General features: G+C 42.6%; 1 protein-coding gene and 1 long non-coding RNA gene across 2 annotated transcripts; both read left to right on the top strand.

Moving 5' to 3' along the window:
* The first annotated feature begins 6 nt into the window (after nucleotides 1-6).
* Nucleotides 7-14,747, top strand: ddx47.L (DEAD-box helicase 47 L homeolog). Its single transcript, NM_001091698.1, is given in 12 exon segments — nucleotides 7-135; nucleotides 1,016-1,109; nucleotides 1,337-1,525; nucleotides 2,098-2,169; nucleotides 2,580-2,698; nucleotides 3,443-3,514; nucleotides 4,080-4,196; nucleotides 4,843-4,989; nucleotides 5,397-5,534; nucleotides 12,297-12,367; nucleotides 13,311-13,440; nucleotides 14,340-14,747. Coding segments are annotated over 12 exon segments (1,347 nt in total). The 5' UTR covers nucleotides 7-63; the 3' UTR covers nucleotides 14,466-14,747.
* A 416-nt stretch (nucleotides 14,748-15,163) lies between these two features.
* LOC121403091 lies at nucleotides 15,164-18,507 on the top strand. Its single transcript, XR_005967041.1, has 2 exons — nucleotides 15,164-16,625; nucleotides 18,471-18,507. It is a non-coding gene; the product is annotated as an uncharacterized LOC121403091 (long non-coding RNA).
* Nucleotides 18,508-18,742: the final 235 nt, after the last annotated feature.

Raw genomic sequence — 18,742 nt, 5'->3', positions numbered from 1 at the left:
CTCAGGACTACATATCCCGTCATGCCCCGAGCTTGACGTCACTAGTGGAAGACAGCGTCCAATATGGCGTCCTCGGAAGAAGAACACGATGTTGTTGAAAACGGAGAAGAGGAGCCAAAAACTTTCCGAGACCTGGTGAGTTTATTACCGAATCAGTAAGGCTTTCATTTCTGCAGAAGTGCCCTGTGGTTATAACGCTGTCCTACTTGTTTGACATCTAAGAATTGCCTTTAACTGGCATCTTATCAGAATCACGCATGTGAGATGATAAAAGGGTATTGGAATATACAAGGGTATTGGAAGAAGAGTTCCATCCATCTATAAGGGCACTTGTTATGTGTTGGATGATATAGGATCAACAGGTTACTGAAGAGCTTACAATCAGAGTGTTGAGCTGACCATACACTGAGCAATAAAATCTGCTGCAGCTTATCAGAATCGCAGTGTGTTTGGCAATTGGGAGTCATGTGTGGCCATTTTGTAGCTGAAAATTTCACATTTTAGGGGCAGATTTGAATATCACAGGCTCAGACAGGTCTGTGTCACATCAACACGCATAATGATCAAGCTGGGTCACTCTCTCAAGCAAATGCCTGTGCCCCAACATGGCCACAATCTTCTCCATTGGGGGGGAAAGAATTTTTAGGTTATAGGTGCCCTTTAAGGCTGGAGACTGAGGCCGATTAGTAGATGTTCTAGTAGTCTACATATGTGGGCATAGCAGCATGAATTTGTGTTTAAGTATATGAGAAAGCAATGGACAGATTCTTTGCAATATCACAAAGGAAAATATAACTTTTTTTGAAGTGCCATTAATATTATTATGGAATGAATGGGGAAAGTCAAAGCTAGCCCCAGGCAGTGTGCAGTACAGATTTATTTGAGCCAACTAAGTATTCTGTCAACCTTTGGCTGCCATGAGTTGGCTTCTTTTTATGATGTAAGAGTAAAGGCACACAATCCCTATACAGTTTCTCTTATTTGTCATTATTTATGTGTGGTGTTGTTGTTTTAGGGAGTCACAGATGTGTTATGTGAAGCTTGTGAGCAGCTGGGATGGAAGCAGCCAACCAAGATCCAGATTGAGGCAATTCCCATGGCCCTACAAGGTGAGCGATCACTGAATACTCATATGGGCAGCTCCAGCATACTATATTTTACAGTCTGTTTGTATATAAAATGTTATATCATGTTACATTTCACATTCCTAACAACAGCTCAAAAAAAATTATAGTAAATCATTTTAGTTTATACAACATTTTAGGTACAGATTTCCAGGCCTGTTCTACTAAGTGTTTCAAGCAACTAGACTTATCTCTTCTTTCTTCTCTCTAAGGTCGAGATATCATCGGACTTGCTGAGACTGGGTCAGGAAAAACAGGAGCTTTTGCTTTGCCAATACTGCAGACTCTACTAGAAAGTCCCCAGCGACTTTATGCCTTGGTTCTCACCCCAACCAGGGAGTTGGCCTTTCAGATCTCTGAGCAGTTTGAAGCTCTTGGTTCCTCCATTGGAGTTAAAAGTGGTATGTATGGGGCTGTGGGTAACAACAAAGGGGGTTATGTAATATAATGTGCACCAGAGGCCACCTCTTTAGACTAGAGGAACAGAATATTTGAAGCAGTGTAGGTGGTTCTTGACAGTGCGGTTGTGGGATGCCCTGCCAGATGATGTTGTGATGGCTGATTCTGTTAATGCTTGTAAGAGTAATTGGATTAGTTCTTGGACAAGCATAATATCCAAGGCTATAATTATAATAAAATCTACAATTAATATAGATATTAGTATATATAGTTCCAGTGAGTGTATGGAGGGGTCGATATGAGTGGGTTAGTATGTGGGCTGGGTTTCATTTTGAAGGGTTGAACTTGATGGACTTCAACCCAATGTAATTATGCAAGTTTGCTACTGTTCTTATCACCAACAGCAAATAATAAGCGGGTAGTCACTTGTTTAAAAGCAAACAAGTTCTTGGATACTGCAAATTGTGTGCCCTTTATCACATATGTGGGTTAGCTCATTGTGTGCTGTAGGACTTTTGTTTGTTGGCTTTTCACTGGATACTGCTAATACTGTATCATTATTTTATTTTTTTAGCTGTTATCGTTGGTGGCATTGATATGATGTCGCAGTCATTGGCACTTGCAAAGAAGCCTCATATAGTCATTGGTAAGGACTAACCTGCAGAGCATTCTTGTATTTAACTCATAATTTACTTTCCCAATACTTTGCTTTACTGTGACTCTTCAAAAAAACACTGATTCATTCAGAGTGAAAGCATGACAGCAAAAGTCAAAGTTTAACCATAGGTCCCCAGAACTGCCCCTATCCCCAACTGAAGCAGAGACACCTATCAGGATGGACTTGTACCACTTTTAATGTTCCTGGGTGGGTCTTTGCTCTGGTTTGGGAGAGGGTTTAGTGCAGGGAGACCCTGGTTAAGCTTTGCCTTTTGTTCTTCTTGATACCTGAATTACTTAGTTTATACTAGTCTGAATGCACCAAAATTTGGGAATACCAGGTTTTTCCTATTGTTTGATTTACAAAATAACTACACTTATCATCTTTTGTATTATTAGCCACCCCTGGGCGCCTTATTGACCACCTAGAGAACACCAAAGGGTTTAATCTTCGAGCTATAAAGTATCTAGTGATGGATGAGGCTGACCGTATCCTCAACATGGATTTTGAGACAGAGGTGAGGTGTCTGTTCTAATCTTTATGCTACATAGGCATAAAGCCTAGGTGTGGTTGAAAGCATATACATATAATAATTGTTTTATACCATTTACTATGCACTTATATTGGCTTTGCCAATTAAAAAAATGTACTGCTTCTTTAACCAATCAAAAACCTATTTATATCCTTTGTTGAAGTTCAGGTTTTCTTTAGGTGTATTTAAAATGCTTTTCAGATACGTTAAATTAAGTCCATGGGTGGGAGTCTTTAGTGAACCGTGCAGTTACTTTTTCTGTAGCAAAGCTTTCAAAATGTTGTGCCTCTATTATATTCATGAAGAATAAATTGTAAACAAGCTCTCAAACAATTTCAGCTGTAATTAGTTAGGTGTATAGAGATTTTATGTGGCTTTAAACCTGTTTTAAAGAAAATAAGTACTTGTTTCAGTCCCTACAAGGACCTCCGACTACCCCTTTCATTCAGTCATTTGGGCACCTCTTCACAATGTGATTTGTAAAGTGTAATGGCATGCACCCCTGTTCTCCTTGAAATAAAATGTATCCCCCCAGTTAAAACTTTGTGACTTCTGAAACAAATTTTGCATTGATGAAGCCTTTTGTCATATTTTGGGAGGTTTCCTTTTCTTTTTAAAGACAGTGGAAGTTGATTTTCAGTTATGTAAATGTGTAATTTTCATTAACTATGCATTAACATATTTATATGTACCTATTTCAATTAAATAATTGTTATTCTCTTATAAAAGGTGGACAAGATCCTTAAGGTTATACCTCGAGACCGTAAGACATTTCTCTTTTCTGCCACAATGACCAAAAAGGTAAGACAATAGATGGCTGAGAGATTTTATCACATACATTTTGACACAATAGATTATCAAACGAAATCTGTTTGTTTTTTAATATATGTTGCATTTGTGGCACTTTGATACCTAAACAGTTCTAAAATAAGGCACATGTTAAAGTTTGTGCAGTGCCTCAACCAGGATCTGATATTTCAGGTCTATTTTCCACTTGCTCAAGGGGTGCTTTATATCGTTAGTTGCTGAACTTTCCCATAGAGAATTGTCTGGAACCCTGCTTTCTCCAACTGTAAGTTGATTTGGCCTTACAAATTCAGAGGCTGTAGCATGAAAGAAAAGTAGTTCTTTGGGAAAAAAATAGTTTTCCCAAGATATGGGGTCCTGCAAATGGCATTGCAGTACTGAACAGGGTTAAATTTGTGTAAGTATCCTTTAACCCTGTAAGACATGAGTTACTGAGATTGTCAACAGTCAAGGGGTTACTGTTACTTGTATATGAATCTGGAGGTGCTCCCTCTCTGTGTCCTAAAGCCTTGGCAAACAGTGCAAAATAAATTCTGTGTTTTTGTTTGGTATTCTGTAGGTACACAAGTTACAACGCGCTGCTCTGAAAGACCCAGTAAAATGTGCCGTTTCTTCAAAGTATCAGACTGTGGAAAAGCTTCAGCAGTTTTATGTTTTCATTCCTTCAAAATTCAAGGTAGGACTGTTGGCCAGAATGTATTTCACATTATTCAAGCGCAAAATGTTATTTGAAGTAAATGGAACTGTCAAAGTAATACGCTATGGTGTATATAAAGTGATTAGGCATAATCGTTAAGTTAGCCCCCCAGTGATTATAATTGCTTACCTGAGAACCCGGGGCTGCTGCTCCGGCCACCCTCTACTTTCCTTCTATTTTAAAGCAGGCATAAAACTATAATTTGCGTCTTTTTGATTGCTGGTCTATTCTTCAGGTAAAGTGTATAAATAGCAGGCACAAGTCGTACATCTTGGTAGAGACTTGCTGCTGTGGAATTTAATTTTAGTGCAAGTTGGGATACCCGCATGTCTAGCATGACTGTAAGAAGATAGAGGTCTTTTTAATAAAAGGTGTATAGTTCCAAGACTTCAATTGCAGTTACATGTGGTCCATGAAATGTGCCATTGTCCCTAAAGCAGATTCACACCTCTGATAGTGTGGTTGAGGTAAAGCTAAAGTACATATTGGCACAAGATTAGGAATCTATAACTCACCCATTGTATAGAGTTCATCATTAAAAATGTTATAATAATGGAAGATGAACATAACTGTAGATGTTTCCCAGATCTCTCACCCTCAGTATCTTATTTTCTTTGCTTTCCAGGACAGCTATTTAGTGTACATCCTGAATGAGCTAGCTGGCAATTCCTTCATGATATTCTGCAGCACCTGTAACAACACTCAGCGAGTGGCCCTGCTACTGCGGAACCTGGGTTTCACTGCCATCCCTCTGCATGGCCAAATGGGTCAGGTATGATTCTCATGGTTTTCACTTTGAAAGTGTTTATTTTTATTTTTTCCAAGGTGCTGTAGCAACATAGCCTTACTTCTTCTAGTGCCAAGGCCAAAACATAACTGTTTCCTGTAAATCTCTGCATAATAAATGTGGTGCTTTATACTAATTGAGTAGATTGGTGCTTTATACTAATTGCGTAGATTGGGGGTATATACTAATTGAGTAGATTGGTGCTTTCTACTAATTAAGTAGATTGGGGGTTTTTTCTACACCCTGAAAAGAAGAGCTTTTGCCAGGACCCTGTTGCCCTCCAAACATTATTTCATATTATTTATCATGTCACCCTAGAAATTAAAGGATGTATTTTTTTCCAAGTTTGAACTGACATTTTTTTCATTTTAAATATTTAATATTTCCTTCAGAACAAGCGACTAGGTGCTCTAAATAAGTTTAAGGCAAAATCCCGATCCATCCTTCTTGCCACAGATGTTGCTAGCCGTGGTCTTGACATCCCTCATGTAGACGTTGTTATAAACTTTGACATCCCCACCCATTCAAAGGTGAGTCCATACTGGGGTCCTTATCCTGTTTGTTTCCCTGCAGGCAGAATCTATGTGCTATATATTATAGCATATAGCAGAAGGCAGGAGTCACTGAAGTGTTTAGAAGGCAATGCCCCTTTACGGCAAGCTTTATAAAGTGCTGAGTAGACTGGCACATTGCAAATAACCACAAAAGGATAGAGAACAACGCGTCTCTTCAATAAATGTTTATATGGTTTCCTATAGTCAGGTCAATATTTGGTTTGGAATCCACGCCTGATCTCTGTGCATCCTCCATCAAACTAAAGGGACTTGCCCCAGTTCACAGACAATCAACATAAACAAAGTTATATCTAAAGATGTATGTCCCCAGGCTTTTCATCAGTAAAAATATATATTTATTTAAAGTTGTATTAAAAAATGTTGATACATACTGACTCCACCTACGATCAGGACCTCTATACAGAAGGGTGATTCTCCCTTTCACCCTGTTTAGAACAGGACATGGCATTCAGAAATATGGACTTTATATAACCTTTTGTAATTGGTAGTAGCAAGGCAGAGTTAGTGGGGTTCCACTGAATGAATAGTACAGGTACAGGACCTCTTATCAAGAATGCTCGGAACCTGGGGGTTTCGGATCTTTTTGTAATTTGCATCTTCATACCTTAAGCCTACAAGAAAACCAATATTCTGGTTTTGCTTCTAATAAGGATTAAGTATAACTTAATTTTTCCATTATTCAGAGCTTTCTGGTTAACGGATCCCATACCTGTACTAAGGGCCACCGCATTTTTCAGCAGACGAGAGTCAGCCAAGGGTATAAGGGTTAGAAGTTTATTCACTGGGGATATTTAAAGCATTGCCTCTAGTGAATATGACTTGTCCTTTCAACTTATCATGATTCCAGACTGCAGTCATAGTGAAGGACAATTCTCCCCAGCCATCACAGCTGATCTGTCAGGACAGAAAATTCTAATGTCAACTGATGGAGTAAGACAAGGTTGTTTTTCTCTGTTGTCTCAAGGGGGACACAGGGACTATGGGGTTAAGCTCCACCCTCCAGGAGGCAGGACACTTATTCAAATGAAAAAAGGGGGCGTGCCAGTACTGCGGCTTAACCCCAGGCTAGAGCCAATGTATTCAGTTTTTAAGTGTCCTGCTTACTAGGAGGATGGACAACCTGCAAGCTCCAAGTTTTCAAGCTTCAAGTAGACAGGGGTGCTACCACAATCAGGGCTACCTGTATCTGTTGAGTACACCCCCTCCGTGGGAGGCCCACTGGAGTCATTCCCTGGCCCATAGGCTATAACAGACTCGGTTAGGCATGCCTGCACTCCTTGAGGGAGGGCAAGAGGGCCTTACAGTGCGGCTGCATGTGAGTATAAAGGTTACTTTTACCTCACGCTGTGGTTGCTTCCCCCCCTACCCAATCTGTTACCACTCTGGCTGTTGTGCTGCATGTGGGGAAGTTTTGTCTTCTAGGAACACGCTGCTCCAGGGGGTACTGCATAGGTGTCTCCTTACTTTTGGCGCCATTAGCGCTTCAGCGCGCTTCCCCTGGAACGCATGGGTGAGAAGGGGGCGGAACCGCGTTCCAAGCCTCTCTCTCATGCCGCATCTCGCGCCCTTTCCAATGCGGCGGCCATTTTGCGCTTCCAATACTCCTCAACACGCTTCTCTTCTTACCCTTAGATAACTATAGGGCGCAACATCCTGTCTAGCGCCTCTACAGAGTCCGTTTTTGCAGCGCATTTCCCTTGCAGCAGCCTATATCTTTTGGGGACAAAGCTGCTTTACTTCAGTGCGCACAGCCAGTTATTCAGCAGGTACCACAGACACTGCTCATGGCAGAAGGTAAGTCTGGGGGACTATTCCCCAGGGCGGGGGGGGCAGAGCACCAGCAACAGCAGGACAAATCACCTATTTTGCCTGCAAGAATTGCCAATCCAAAATGACAGGGGGAACCCCTTTGCAGATCTTGCTCCAAGGGAGCTTCTGTTGTACCTGTTTCAGGGGGCTCTATCTTCCCTCACACAGAACTATCGGGTCCCCCATCAGGAGACGACACTCCTCAAGACAACGCAGCCGGGCCCTCTTCAGAACCCCCTGCCCCTCTGTGGGCTCTGCAACTCTCACAGTCTCTGGCCTCCCTTCAAAATCTACCTGCCCTCGCAGATAATTTGGGTAAAGCCTTGACCAGACTGGGTCAAAGATCCAGCGGAAAACGCAAGAGACCAGAGCCTTCCAGACCACGCACAGGGACCCACACTCCCTCTGATGGTTCAACTGTGGGAGGGGATTCCTCTCATTCAGAGGGCGAACTTCTCCCCTCAGAGGTGTCGTCGGAGGATGAAGAGGAACTTGAGGATGAGGCTAAAGGCCACGATGTCCAACACGATATCGAACATATCATCAAAGGTGTTACTGAGGTATTAAAAGTTTCTCAGTCAAAGGAACAGGCTCAAACTTCCAGCTTGTTCAAAAGACAACACAAATCCTCGGTTTGTTTCCCATCTCACGATCAGCTCTTAGCTATCATACAAGAAGAGTGGAATTTTCCGGAACGAAAATTTCAAGCCACTCGCAAATTCTCCAAATCCTACCCCTTTTCAAAGGAATTGGTGGACAAATGGTCTATGCCCCCTACAGTCGATGCTCCTGTCTCTCGTTTGTCAAAATCAACTACACTTCCAGTCACAGACGCGGCTGCATTCAAAGACCCATCTGACTGACGTCTCGAAGGTTTTCTCAAAGCCGTTTACTCGTCAGCCGGTTCTACCCTACGTCCAGTCCTAGCGTCGGCCTGGGTAGCCAGAGCGATTCAAGCATGGGCCGACTCCCTCCTTACTGATATTCAGGAGGGTGTTCCTAGAGTAGACCTCGTCTCATCTGTTCAATCTATAGCTGAGGCATCGGCTTATCTGTCCGAAACCACACTAGACACCGCACAGATCACAGCACGGACTTCAGCTCTATCAGTAGGCGAACCCTCTGGCTGAAGAATTGGACTGCTGACCTCAGTTCTAAGAAGTCCCTAACTTCTATACCCTTTAAGGGACAGAGACTATTCGGTGAGGAACTCGAGAAAATTATTTCCCAAGCCACTGGGGGAAAGAGCACATTCCTCCCACAAGCTAAGGCTAGATCTACTCAGTCCTTTCGTCAAAGAAAATTTTTTCGAGGCCAATCTGCCCGATCTTCACGAAGATACAGTCCGCCTCGACGCTCCAATTTTCGTTCCAAACCTTCTGACAAGGGACGCCCAACTTGGAAGAATTCCAAATTCCAGAACAAATCTTCCTCCGACAAGCCCGTATCAGGCTGACGGGCCATCCCCTCCGGAACCGCAGCAGTCCATAGGGGGAAGACTTCTGCAATTCCGGGAGGTGTGGAGTCGACACTCCTCAGACGCCTGGGTCAACGAGATCATCACAGAGGGTTATCATCTCGATTTTTCGTCCCTTCCCCCAAGAAAATTTCTCATGTCCAGAATTCCAACCAGTCCCACCAAGGGCCAGGCCTTTCTGGATTGCATCACCAAGATGGAGCAAAGTGGGGTGATCGTCCCAGTACCCCCATCAGAGACTTTCTCCGGTTTCTACTCCAACCTCTTTCTAGTTCCCAAGAAGGACGGGTCATTCAGGCCAGTTCTAGACCTGAAATTCCTCAACAAGTACATCCGCTCAGTTCGCTTCAAAATGGAAACTCTGCGATCAGTCATTCGAGGCATGGAGTCGAGGGAATTTCAGATGTCCCTAGACATCAAGGATGCTTACCTTCACGTCCCAATTTGGCCTCCTCATCATCGGTTTCTGAGGTTCGCCTTCAAGAATCGTCACTTCCAGTTTGTGGCGCTCCCCTTCGGTCTCACATCAGCCCCCAGGGTGTTCACCAAACTCATGGCGGTGACGGCTGCGGCATTACGGCTTCAGGGGATTTCGGTGACCCCTTATCTGGACGATCTGCTACTCAAGGCCAGCACAGCAGAGAGGAGCGAAGAGGATCTCCGTCGAGCGATTGTCCTTCTACAAGAATTCGGTTGGACCATCAACTGGAAGAAATCCAACCTTGTTCCCAGTCACCAGATGACCTTCCTGGGTCTCGAGTTCAATACTCTGACACAACGTGTCTTCCTCCCACTCGACAAACAGGAGAAGCTACGATCTCTTTCCAAACTTCTCCTGCACTCTCAGTGCCCTACTGTTCATCTGGCCATGAAAGTCCTGGGATCAATGGTGTCCACCATAGAGGCGGTACCCTTTGCTCAACTTCACCTACGCCCCCTTCAATCCAACATTCTAGCTGCCTGGAAGGGCGGATCTCACCTTCAGAAGATGACTCTTCTGCCCTCCACCAAGCTGTCTCTCCAGTGGTGGCTCAAGCCGAGCAATCTTTCCAGGGGTCAATCCTGGGCCACACCGGATTGGACGGTTCTCACGACCGACGCCAGTCTCCTGGGGTGGGGAGCAACATTCAACTCCCTATCCGCACAAGGTCTGTGGTCTCCCGCGGAGTCCAAACTCTCCATAAACATCCTGGAACTCCGCGCCGTAAAGTTGGCGCTCCTTCACTGGTCCTCTCTTCTCCAGGCCAAAGCGATAAGAGTCCAAAGCGACAACTCCACCACAGTCGCATACATAAACCGCCAGGGAGGAACCCGCAGCAGAGCAGCGCTAGCGGAAGTTCAGCAGATTCTAAGTTGGGCGGAATCCAATGCGGCAAGACTGTCCGCCATTCACATCCCGGGAGTCGACAACACCAGAGCGGACTTTCTCAGCCGCAATCTCCTGGACCCAGGGGAATGGGAACTTCACCCGGAAGCCTTTGCGGACCTCGTTCATCATTGGGGGCGTCCTCAAATCGACCTGATGGCCTCCAGGAACAACCGCAAAGTGAACACTTTCTTCGCCCGCTCACGGGATCCTCTCGCTGCAGGGGTCGACGCCATGACACAATGTTGGCTGTTTGACCTGGCCTACATCTTCCCGCCTCTCCCCATGTTACCACGGGTTCTAAAGAAGATCAAGCGGTCCCCTGTCACAGTCATTGTCATAGCTCCATTCTGGCCCAGAAGAACGTGGTTCTCGGATCTCCGGGACATGTCCATAGCACCGCCCGTTCGCTTAGCCCTCAGGAACGATCTGCTCCGCCAAGGTCCCATCTCCCACCACAACCCGGGCCTCTTCGTTTTGACGGGTTGGCGGCCATCTGGAAACGACAGGGAATAGCGGAGGATGTCATTGCTACTATGCTGCAATCACGCAAACCCACTTCATCTAAAGCTTATCACAGAGTCTGGCGCAACTATTGGAATTGGTGCAACGACACCGCAATTCCCATCTCCAGCCCCTTTTCCTTCACGGACTGTAACATCCCTAGAGTGCTGTCTTTTCTCCAACGGGGTCTGCAGTTGGGCCTGAAGCGTTCCTTGAAAGTTCAAGTTTCAGCTCTCTCTGTATTGTTTCAACACCGTTTGGCTCTGGATGATTCCGTCCGCACCTTTCTGCAGGGTGTTGCACACATCAGTCCTCCATTCCGTCCACCAGTCCCTGGCTGGGACCTGAATACTGTTTTGGATGCTCTCTTGGATCCCCCCTTCGAGCCCCTCGGGACTGTCTCTGAACAATGGCTTACCTGGAAAGTTGTCTTCCTCGTGGCAATATCATCAACTCAGAGTGTCTGAACTCAGTGCCTTATCTTGCGATCCTGCCTTCCTTGTCTTCCACAAAGACAAAGCGGTGCTCCGCACCTTACCGTCTTTTCTGCCTAAGGTGGTTTCATCCTTTCACATAAATCAGGAGATCATTCTACCCTCACTCTGCCCGGATCCCAAGAACGACAAAGAACGCAGACTTCATGGTCTGGACGTTGTCCGGGCTCTCCGCTGGTATATTCAGAGATCCAAGGATTTTCGACTGTCTCAAAATCTTTTCGTACTGCCTTCTGGGGCTCGCCGAGGTCTGGCAGCATCCAAGACCTCCATTGCTCGATGGTTACGGAGACCATTCGTCAGGCTTACCTAGCCAAAGGTAAATCTCCGCCAGAGGGCGTCCGAGCCCATTCCACGAGGTCGGTGGGGGCCTCCTGGGCATGGCGCAACTCGGCTTCTTTGGACCAGATCTGCAGAGCGGCTACCTGGTCCTCCGTTCACACCTTCACTAAATTTTACAAAATTGACACGTTTTCCTCTGCGGAAGCCGCTTTTGGCCGCAAGGTGTTGCACTCTGTAGTGCAATAATGTGTCTTTTCTCTCGCTCCCACCCTGCTGTTCTGGGGCTGCTTTAAGTCCCCATAGTCCCTGTGTCCCCCTTGAGACAACAGAGAAAACAGGATTTTTGATACTCACCGTTAAATCTGTTTCTCTGTGGTCGATAGGGGGACACAGGGCTTCCCGCCCTATGCGAGTTTGACCATGTTGGTCTGTGTGGAATTTCTTCCTGAGTTATCTGTTCTGCCGTTAATATTTTCTATGAGCATTACTTATGTTTTTTGGTTAGCAGGTCTTTGGTACCAACTGAATACATTGGCTCTAGCCTGGGGTTAAGCCGCAGTACTGGCACGCCCCCTTTTTTCATTTGAATAAGTGTCCTGCCTCCTGGAGGGTGGAGCTTAACCCCATAGTCCCTGTGTCCCCCTATCGACCACAGAGAAACAGATTTAACGGTGAATATCAAAAATCATGTTTTTTTTAGACTAGAGTAAATCTCTGTATAGGTGAGTGGAAGAACAGTATTTAAATTGGTTATTTCAAATCATGTAATTTTATGCCTCATGCAGGATTACATACACAGAGTGGGAAGAACCGCACGTGCAGGGAGATCTGGAAAAGCAATCACTTTTGTTTCCCAGTAAGTTTTCTTTTCTGTGGTTTAAAATATTCCCTGCAATATAGCCTTATTTTGTGGCTAAGAAGGCAAGATTCCTAGGGGGCAAACAGTCCTTTTAAATCCATGGTATTGTAGTAATGGAAACAGGTCTGATGTTCCTCTGGTTAGGAAAGATGTGAGAAAAGTTAGCTGAGGTTTCTAATGTTTCCTCCACTTTGTCATGGTTGGAAACTGACCAGCAGGTGGTGCTATTGTAACAAATTGAATTGATATAAACAAAATAATAAATATAATTTGCAAAAATGCTTAGAATAGCATTCTCACATGTATCATTCACTTATTTTAAAGGTTTACTTTATTTTATTCGATACCCCCGCTATTTAATGATTTACAATCTTTAATGGGGGGAAAAATTCTTTCTTTGGAAGTTTCTCACGTGCCAACACTTCATCATAACCATTCCCTGCACAGCCATCCACATCTACAAAATTAGGGATGCACCGAATCCAGGATTCAGTTCGGGATTCGGCCTTTTTCAGCAGGATTCGGATTTCTGCCCGGCTTAACCGAATCCTAATTTGCATAAGCAAATTAGGTGCGGAGAGGGAAATCACATGACTTTTTTTACAAAACAAGGAAGTAAAAAATGTTTTTTCCTTCCTGCCCCTAATTTGCATATGCAAATTAGGATTCGGCTCGGGATTCGGCCAAATCCTTCGTGGGGGGTTCGGCCGAATCCAAAATAGTGGATTCGGTGGATCCCTATGCAAAATACCCTGTATTCTAGTTTCTGGTCCATCAGAAGATGTATTGGCGGAAAAGCAAATGTGTTGGCCTGAAGAAACACCTGACTTTAATGTATCTGTACATTTTATTTTTTTATTCCTTATGGTAATTACTTGTCCTTTCAATTCATGTTCTGCTTCAGTACCTGTAACACTAATTGCTAACGTCCTGTGTTTAGGTATGATGTGGAGTTGTTTCAGCGAATCGAACACTTGATTGGGAAGAAGCTTCCGGCATTTCCTACGCAGGAAGAGGAAGTGATGATGCTGAATGAAAGAGTGTCTGAGGCACAGAGATTTGCACGAATTGTAAGTGGACCTTGCTGTTTGCATTGACCAAGGGTGCTACTCTGGCCCCCAGAAAGTTTACAGAGCTGGAATGCATTGAGTGGGTCACATGGCACTGCATTACTGTATATAAAATATGCAAAGAAGGTGAAGACTTAGTAGCCTCCTTTTAATGCATATGGCAGGTGAGCCTGGCCATCAGTAATGTTTTTATTATTGTGCAGCTGTTGCCCTTTGCCTGAAAAGTATCATATAGAATGTTGCTTTTAGGGTCAGTAGTGTGTTTACATTTCCGACCTACGGTATTATCAGAATCCAGCAGTATTTCATCTGTCTTGTGTTTGTGAAGATTCTCATTCATCCAGGTCATGGAATATCTGTAGAAATAAGTCAAATCAACTGGACTTGCTGTGTTTTTTCCTCGGATGTTTCACCAGTCATCCAACTGGCTTTCTCAATTCAGAATAACTTGTAAATAGAATCTTTCTTCTGGAATATATCCTCTGGAATGTTTCTCCAGTCAGCATAGTCTGTTTATCATGATCCGTGGATGTCATGAAGTTAGGTGTTGATTGTGTTTTGGCACCTCTCTCCCTTAAAGGTTTAATAACACTTCAAAGGTCTAATCATGCAAATACAATCAACACCTAATTTAATGACATCATTGTGGATTATGATAAACAGACTATTCTGATTGGAGCGACATTCCAGAGGACATATTCCCAAGGAAAGATTCTATTTACAAGTTATTCTCAATTGAGAAACCAGTTGGATGACTGGTGAAACATCTAAGGAAAAAAACACAGGAAGTCCAGTTGATTTGACATATTTCTACAGATATTAAGATATCTGTGTGTTTCTGCAAATCTAAGGGCTTTTTATATTTGTTCTCTTTATTGTTTTCACTTTTTGCATTTCAGGAACTCAGAGAACATGGAGAAAAGAAAAAGCGCCCACGGAACGATGCGGATGATGACAAAGAGGGATCATTAGGTGTAAGGAAAAAAGTGACAGGAGGCAAATTCAAAAAGAAAAAAATCCACTGATAGGATTTTAAAGACTGTACGCTTCCGGATTCCCGCTTTGTGGCTACAAGAACATGTGCAGCCTGTGTGTGTGCATATTGCATGGGTAAAGGTTGTAACACAGATAAAATGTAATGCACAGAGCTCTGGAAAAGCCAAAAGGATCCCGGTATGTGGAGAAGAACTCCAGACAAACTTATATTTGTATTCCAGAAAGAAATGCTGTAACACAAAATTCTGATTCCTGACGCCTTCTCAGGACTTTGACCTGTTTCTTACCAGTAATAAAATAAGTCCTATTTCTGAACCACTGCAAAGATGATATATTATATATACTTAGATGATATATTTTGCATTTAGTATTTTTGATGCAAATTTAATTGTTTACTCATTTAAATGTCACAAATTCTAAGAGCTTGAAGCATTTGGCGCAAAGTCAGAAAAGGGCATATCTTACTAAATCTGTGCACAATAGATGGCAGCCCTATTAGAACAGCATCCGAAGAATGTGTGGGACCCTGATATGAATAGGTCAGTTCTTATAAGTTTAAAAAGGGCCTTTGCGCTTGTACTTTTTTTGGATACAGGTATGGGATCCGGAAACCTGTTATGCAGATAGCTCGAATTATAGAAAGGCCATCTCCCTTTGACTTCATTTTATCCAAGTATTCCAAATTTTTAAAATGTATTTCCTTTTTTTCTGAAATAATAAAACCATGCCTTGTACATGATCCAAACTAAGATATAATTAATCCTTATTGGAAGCAAAACCAGCCTATTTGGTTTATTTCATGTTTACATGGTTTTCTATTAGACTTAAAGTATGAAGATCCAATTTATGGAAATAGCCATTAACCGGAAAGCCCAAAGTCCGAAGCATTCTGAATAAAGGCATACAAAACCTGAAAAATAGAGCTGGCACCATTCCGACACCCCAAAAATCCTTAAATGTCCATTCTTTCTATTACTTTTCTTTATATATTCTGAATAAAGGGTCCCATACCTGTACTAACCGGTCAATATGTACAGCAGAATTGGGTCACTAAAGAAGTCGCTATCTGCAGTCAGACCAGTCAGTATGTAAAGCATACATTAGGTCTCATTTATCAACACTGGGAACATTTGCACCTGGGCAGTAACACACAGCAACCAATCAGGGATTAGCTGTCTTTCAACCATCTGCAGGTATAAAGCAATAAAGGCAAATGTTTTTATTGGTTGTCGTGGGTACTGCCCAGGTGCAAATTTACCCAGTGTTGATAAATGAGCCCCGCTGTATTTAATCCTTTGGGCTCAATTAGGGTGAGGAAGTGATGCTTTAACTTCAGTCACACATTCATCTTTGTGGCAGTTATTTTTACAAAGATATTCAGAGCCATAAGAAGTTTTTGTTGGATAAATCCACAAGGGCAGTATTTGTTATCAAAATAACAGCTGCAATTATTTCCTCTCTGTGTAATGGTTTTTAATGAATCTTGGTTTTCATAGTCACCAGTAGGTGGCAGTGGATTGCAAACTTCACATCTCTTATAGCAGGGCTCCTCACACTTTTTAAACGGGGCTAGTGCATTGGGGGGCCAGTCATGAATTTCCATGCACACTACTCACATCTTATTTTTAGTGCAAAAAAAAAACCTGAAAGAACAATACAATATATAACTATTTTGGCACAATTCGGCTCCTACTTTGGCAGTTTAAGGGGGGCCCGGCTAATCCAGAAAATGCAGCATGGCCGAGCCCCCCTTAACATATACAGTAGAAGCCATCGAGCCAATGACAATTGTCCCCCAGTCCCCCCCTGTTGGCCGCCCTCCACACTTTACTAGTGATGTGCGGGTCGAGAATTTCTCAACCCGCACCCAGCCCTAACCTGCACCCTCCCAATCCGCACCCGGTCTGCTTCTGCCCCTCTTTTTATAGACCCATGCCAGCACCGCAATGACTTCCCTAAAGGAGCAGGCGCAAGTCTATAAATTTCAGCGCCGGAAGTGCTAAGTGTGAGAAGAGCTCAACCCGGACCCACCCGCAACCTGAAGATTTTGTGCAGGAGTCACCCGACCCACTATTAACTACATATCTGTATGTCCCTGAGAGAGGGGATTTGGTTGACAGTTCCCCTGTAAACCTATCTACGATCACAACATGTGCGGAGGGTGCGTGCAAAAGGAGTAGCTGGAGCGGGTGAGTGGCACACTTCTACTGAGCTGCTGCTCGCAGATCCTCTCTTTTTCCTCGGCCCTTAACCTTGGAGGCCTATATACAGGCCCCTCAGCCGTAGTTTGAGGACCCTGTTTTATAATCTCTATTTTTCTGGTTGATTCTTAGGAACAGATTGATCAAAATGTGAGATTAGAGTTTTTAGAGTTTACTACAGAAAAAGTCACCCATTGGAATGGATAGAAATGGGTGAATTTTTCTGTTCACTCATCTCGCATTTTGATCAATCTGTCCCCAAATGTTAAAAACTTTTTTAACAACTAAATATAAAAAGAAATATGACATGGTACCATAGAAACTGCTACGTGTGCTTGAAGTATATAAAAGGAAATGTAAACCATGAAAACAAATTCAATTAAAATTGCAAAGAGCGCTCTTATGAAAACTGACCAGCAGGTGGTGCTGCAGTACATATTTATGCTTGTATCTGAGCATTTTTTTTTTAAAAAAAAATGTAAATTGCAAAATTGCATAAAAGAGCAATTGTACATTAATCTGTTTTAAAGCTTTACATTGCCTTTAAATTGTGATAGAAATAGCTGAAAACTGTCATTTATTCATATGCATGTTCTGTACAATTTTTAATGTGCCTTTGTTAATGTTCCCTTTATACTTGTGCCAAACCAAAAAGGTTCCTTGGCAGGGTTTGTTCTGTATGACACTTTTAAAAACTCCCATAGATTCGAAATCAAAATTTATTTTAAAAAATTAAAATTTTAAAACTCAGATGAATTAAATTGACCTGAAAACTCGAAATCGAATTAGATTCAAATTTGAAAAACTCAATTTGAATGTTAGGAAGGCTGCAAACAACTCTAAATTGATCCCTGGACTTCTCCTATTGCCTTAAACAGCAATTTGACAGGTTGAAGGCGGCAAATAGTCAAATTCGAGTTCTTAAAGGGCCAGCGTATGATAAATCTCGAAAAACCTAATTCAACATTTTTTAAAAACTCAAATCGAATTTTAATAACTCCCTCGTCGAATTTGACAGTTTTGACCATAAAAAATTTGAATTTGGAATTTGAATAAGTTTGCATAATAATATATAAGTGGGTTATTTATCAAAGGTTACATTTTAGTTTTTTATATAGCTCGAATTAACTCGAATGTTTTCTAACTTAAGAAAAAACTGGAATGAAAAAAACTCAGATCAGCGAGCTTGAGGTTAACAACATGAAAACTCAAATTGATTGAGTTTTCTGGTGAAACCCTCTTAAAAAAAAACTGAACATCATGCAGGCTATTAACATCTTCAAATGGTTCCAAGGACCTCTTCCATTGAATCCTACATGACCTCGACAGGTTTTAGGAGATGTATTTTTGGATTTGAGCGATTTTCACAGTCGGGTATTATAAATCTTAAAGAATTTGAGATTTTTCATTTAAACCGAAAAATAGATGTTGGACCCCAAAAAATAACCTCGAAAACTCTTAATTTTCGTGGAACAAAACTCAAAATCCGTAATAAATCTGCCTCTAAATATGTATTGTATTTCCTTTTTAAAAACCATACTTTTTTTTTTTTAAGGTGAGTTACCTATTTAATGAATTTTATTATTCTAAATAAGCTAAGTACTGGCAAAAATCAGATATCACACAGCCCATTGCTAGTTTCCAGGGACACCACTGATCTTTGTTGTTCAGTTAATTTTTAGTATGTTATACAATGTCCTATTCCGACCAACTTTGCGATTTGTCTTCATTGTTTGTTTTTGAATTATTTGTTGTCTTCTGACTTTTTCCAGCTTTCAAAAGGCTGCAATGTCAATGTTCCTTTTTACTTTCTGTTTATTCTCTCTCCTATAGTGATGTGCTGGTCGACAGTAAAATGACTCGAACCCTACCCAGCGTGGCCACTCTTTATAAGCCCGTGCCCGACCCCCCATCTCTGATGTCATGAAAGGCGGCAGGACAGGCACCCTTTTAAATAGAGACTGCCAGAGGTAGAAAATCCGCCCATAATCCAGCAATGTTGTGTGTAAATCTGCCTGAACATGCAGGTTTCAGCCCAGCCCACACATCCTTACTCTCCTATTCATATTCCAGTCCCTCATTTAAACCACTGCCTCGTTGCTATG

Source organism: Xenopus laevis, chromosome 4L (genome assembly GCF_017654675.1).
Source record: "Xenopus laevis strain J_2021 chromosome 4L, Xenopus_laevis_v10.1, whole genome shotgun sequence".
Taxonomy (NCBI): domain Eukaryota; kingdom Metazoa; phylum Chordata; class Amphibia; order Anura; family Pipidae; genus Xenopus; species Xenopus laevis.
This window is presented reverse-complemented; position numbering and strand designations above follow the sequence as displayed.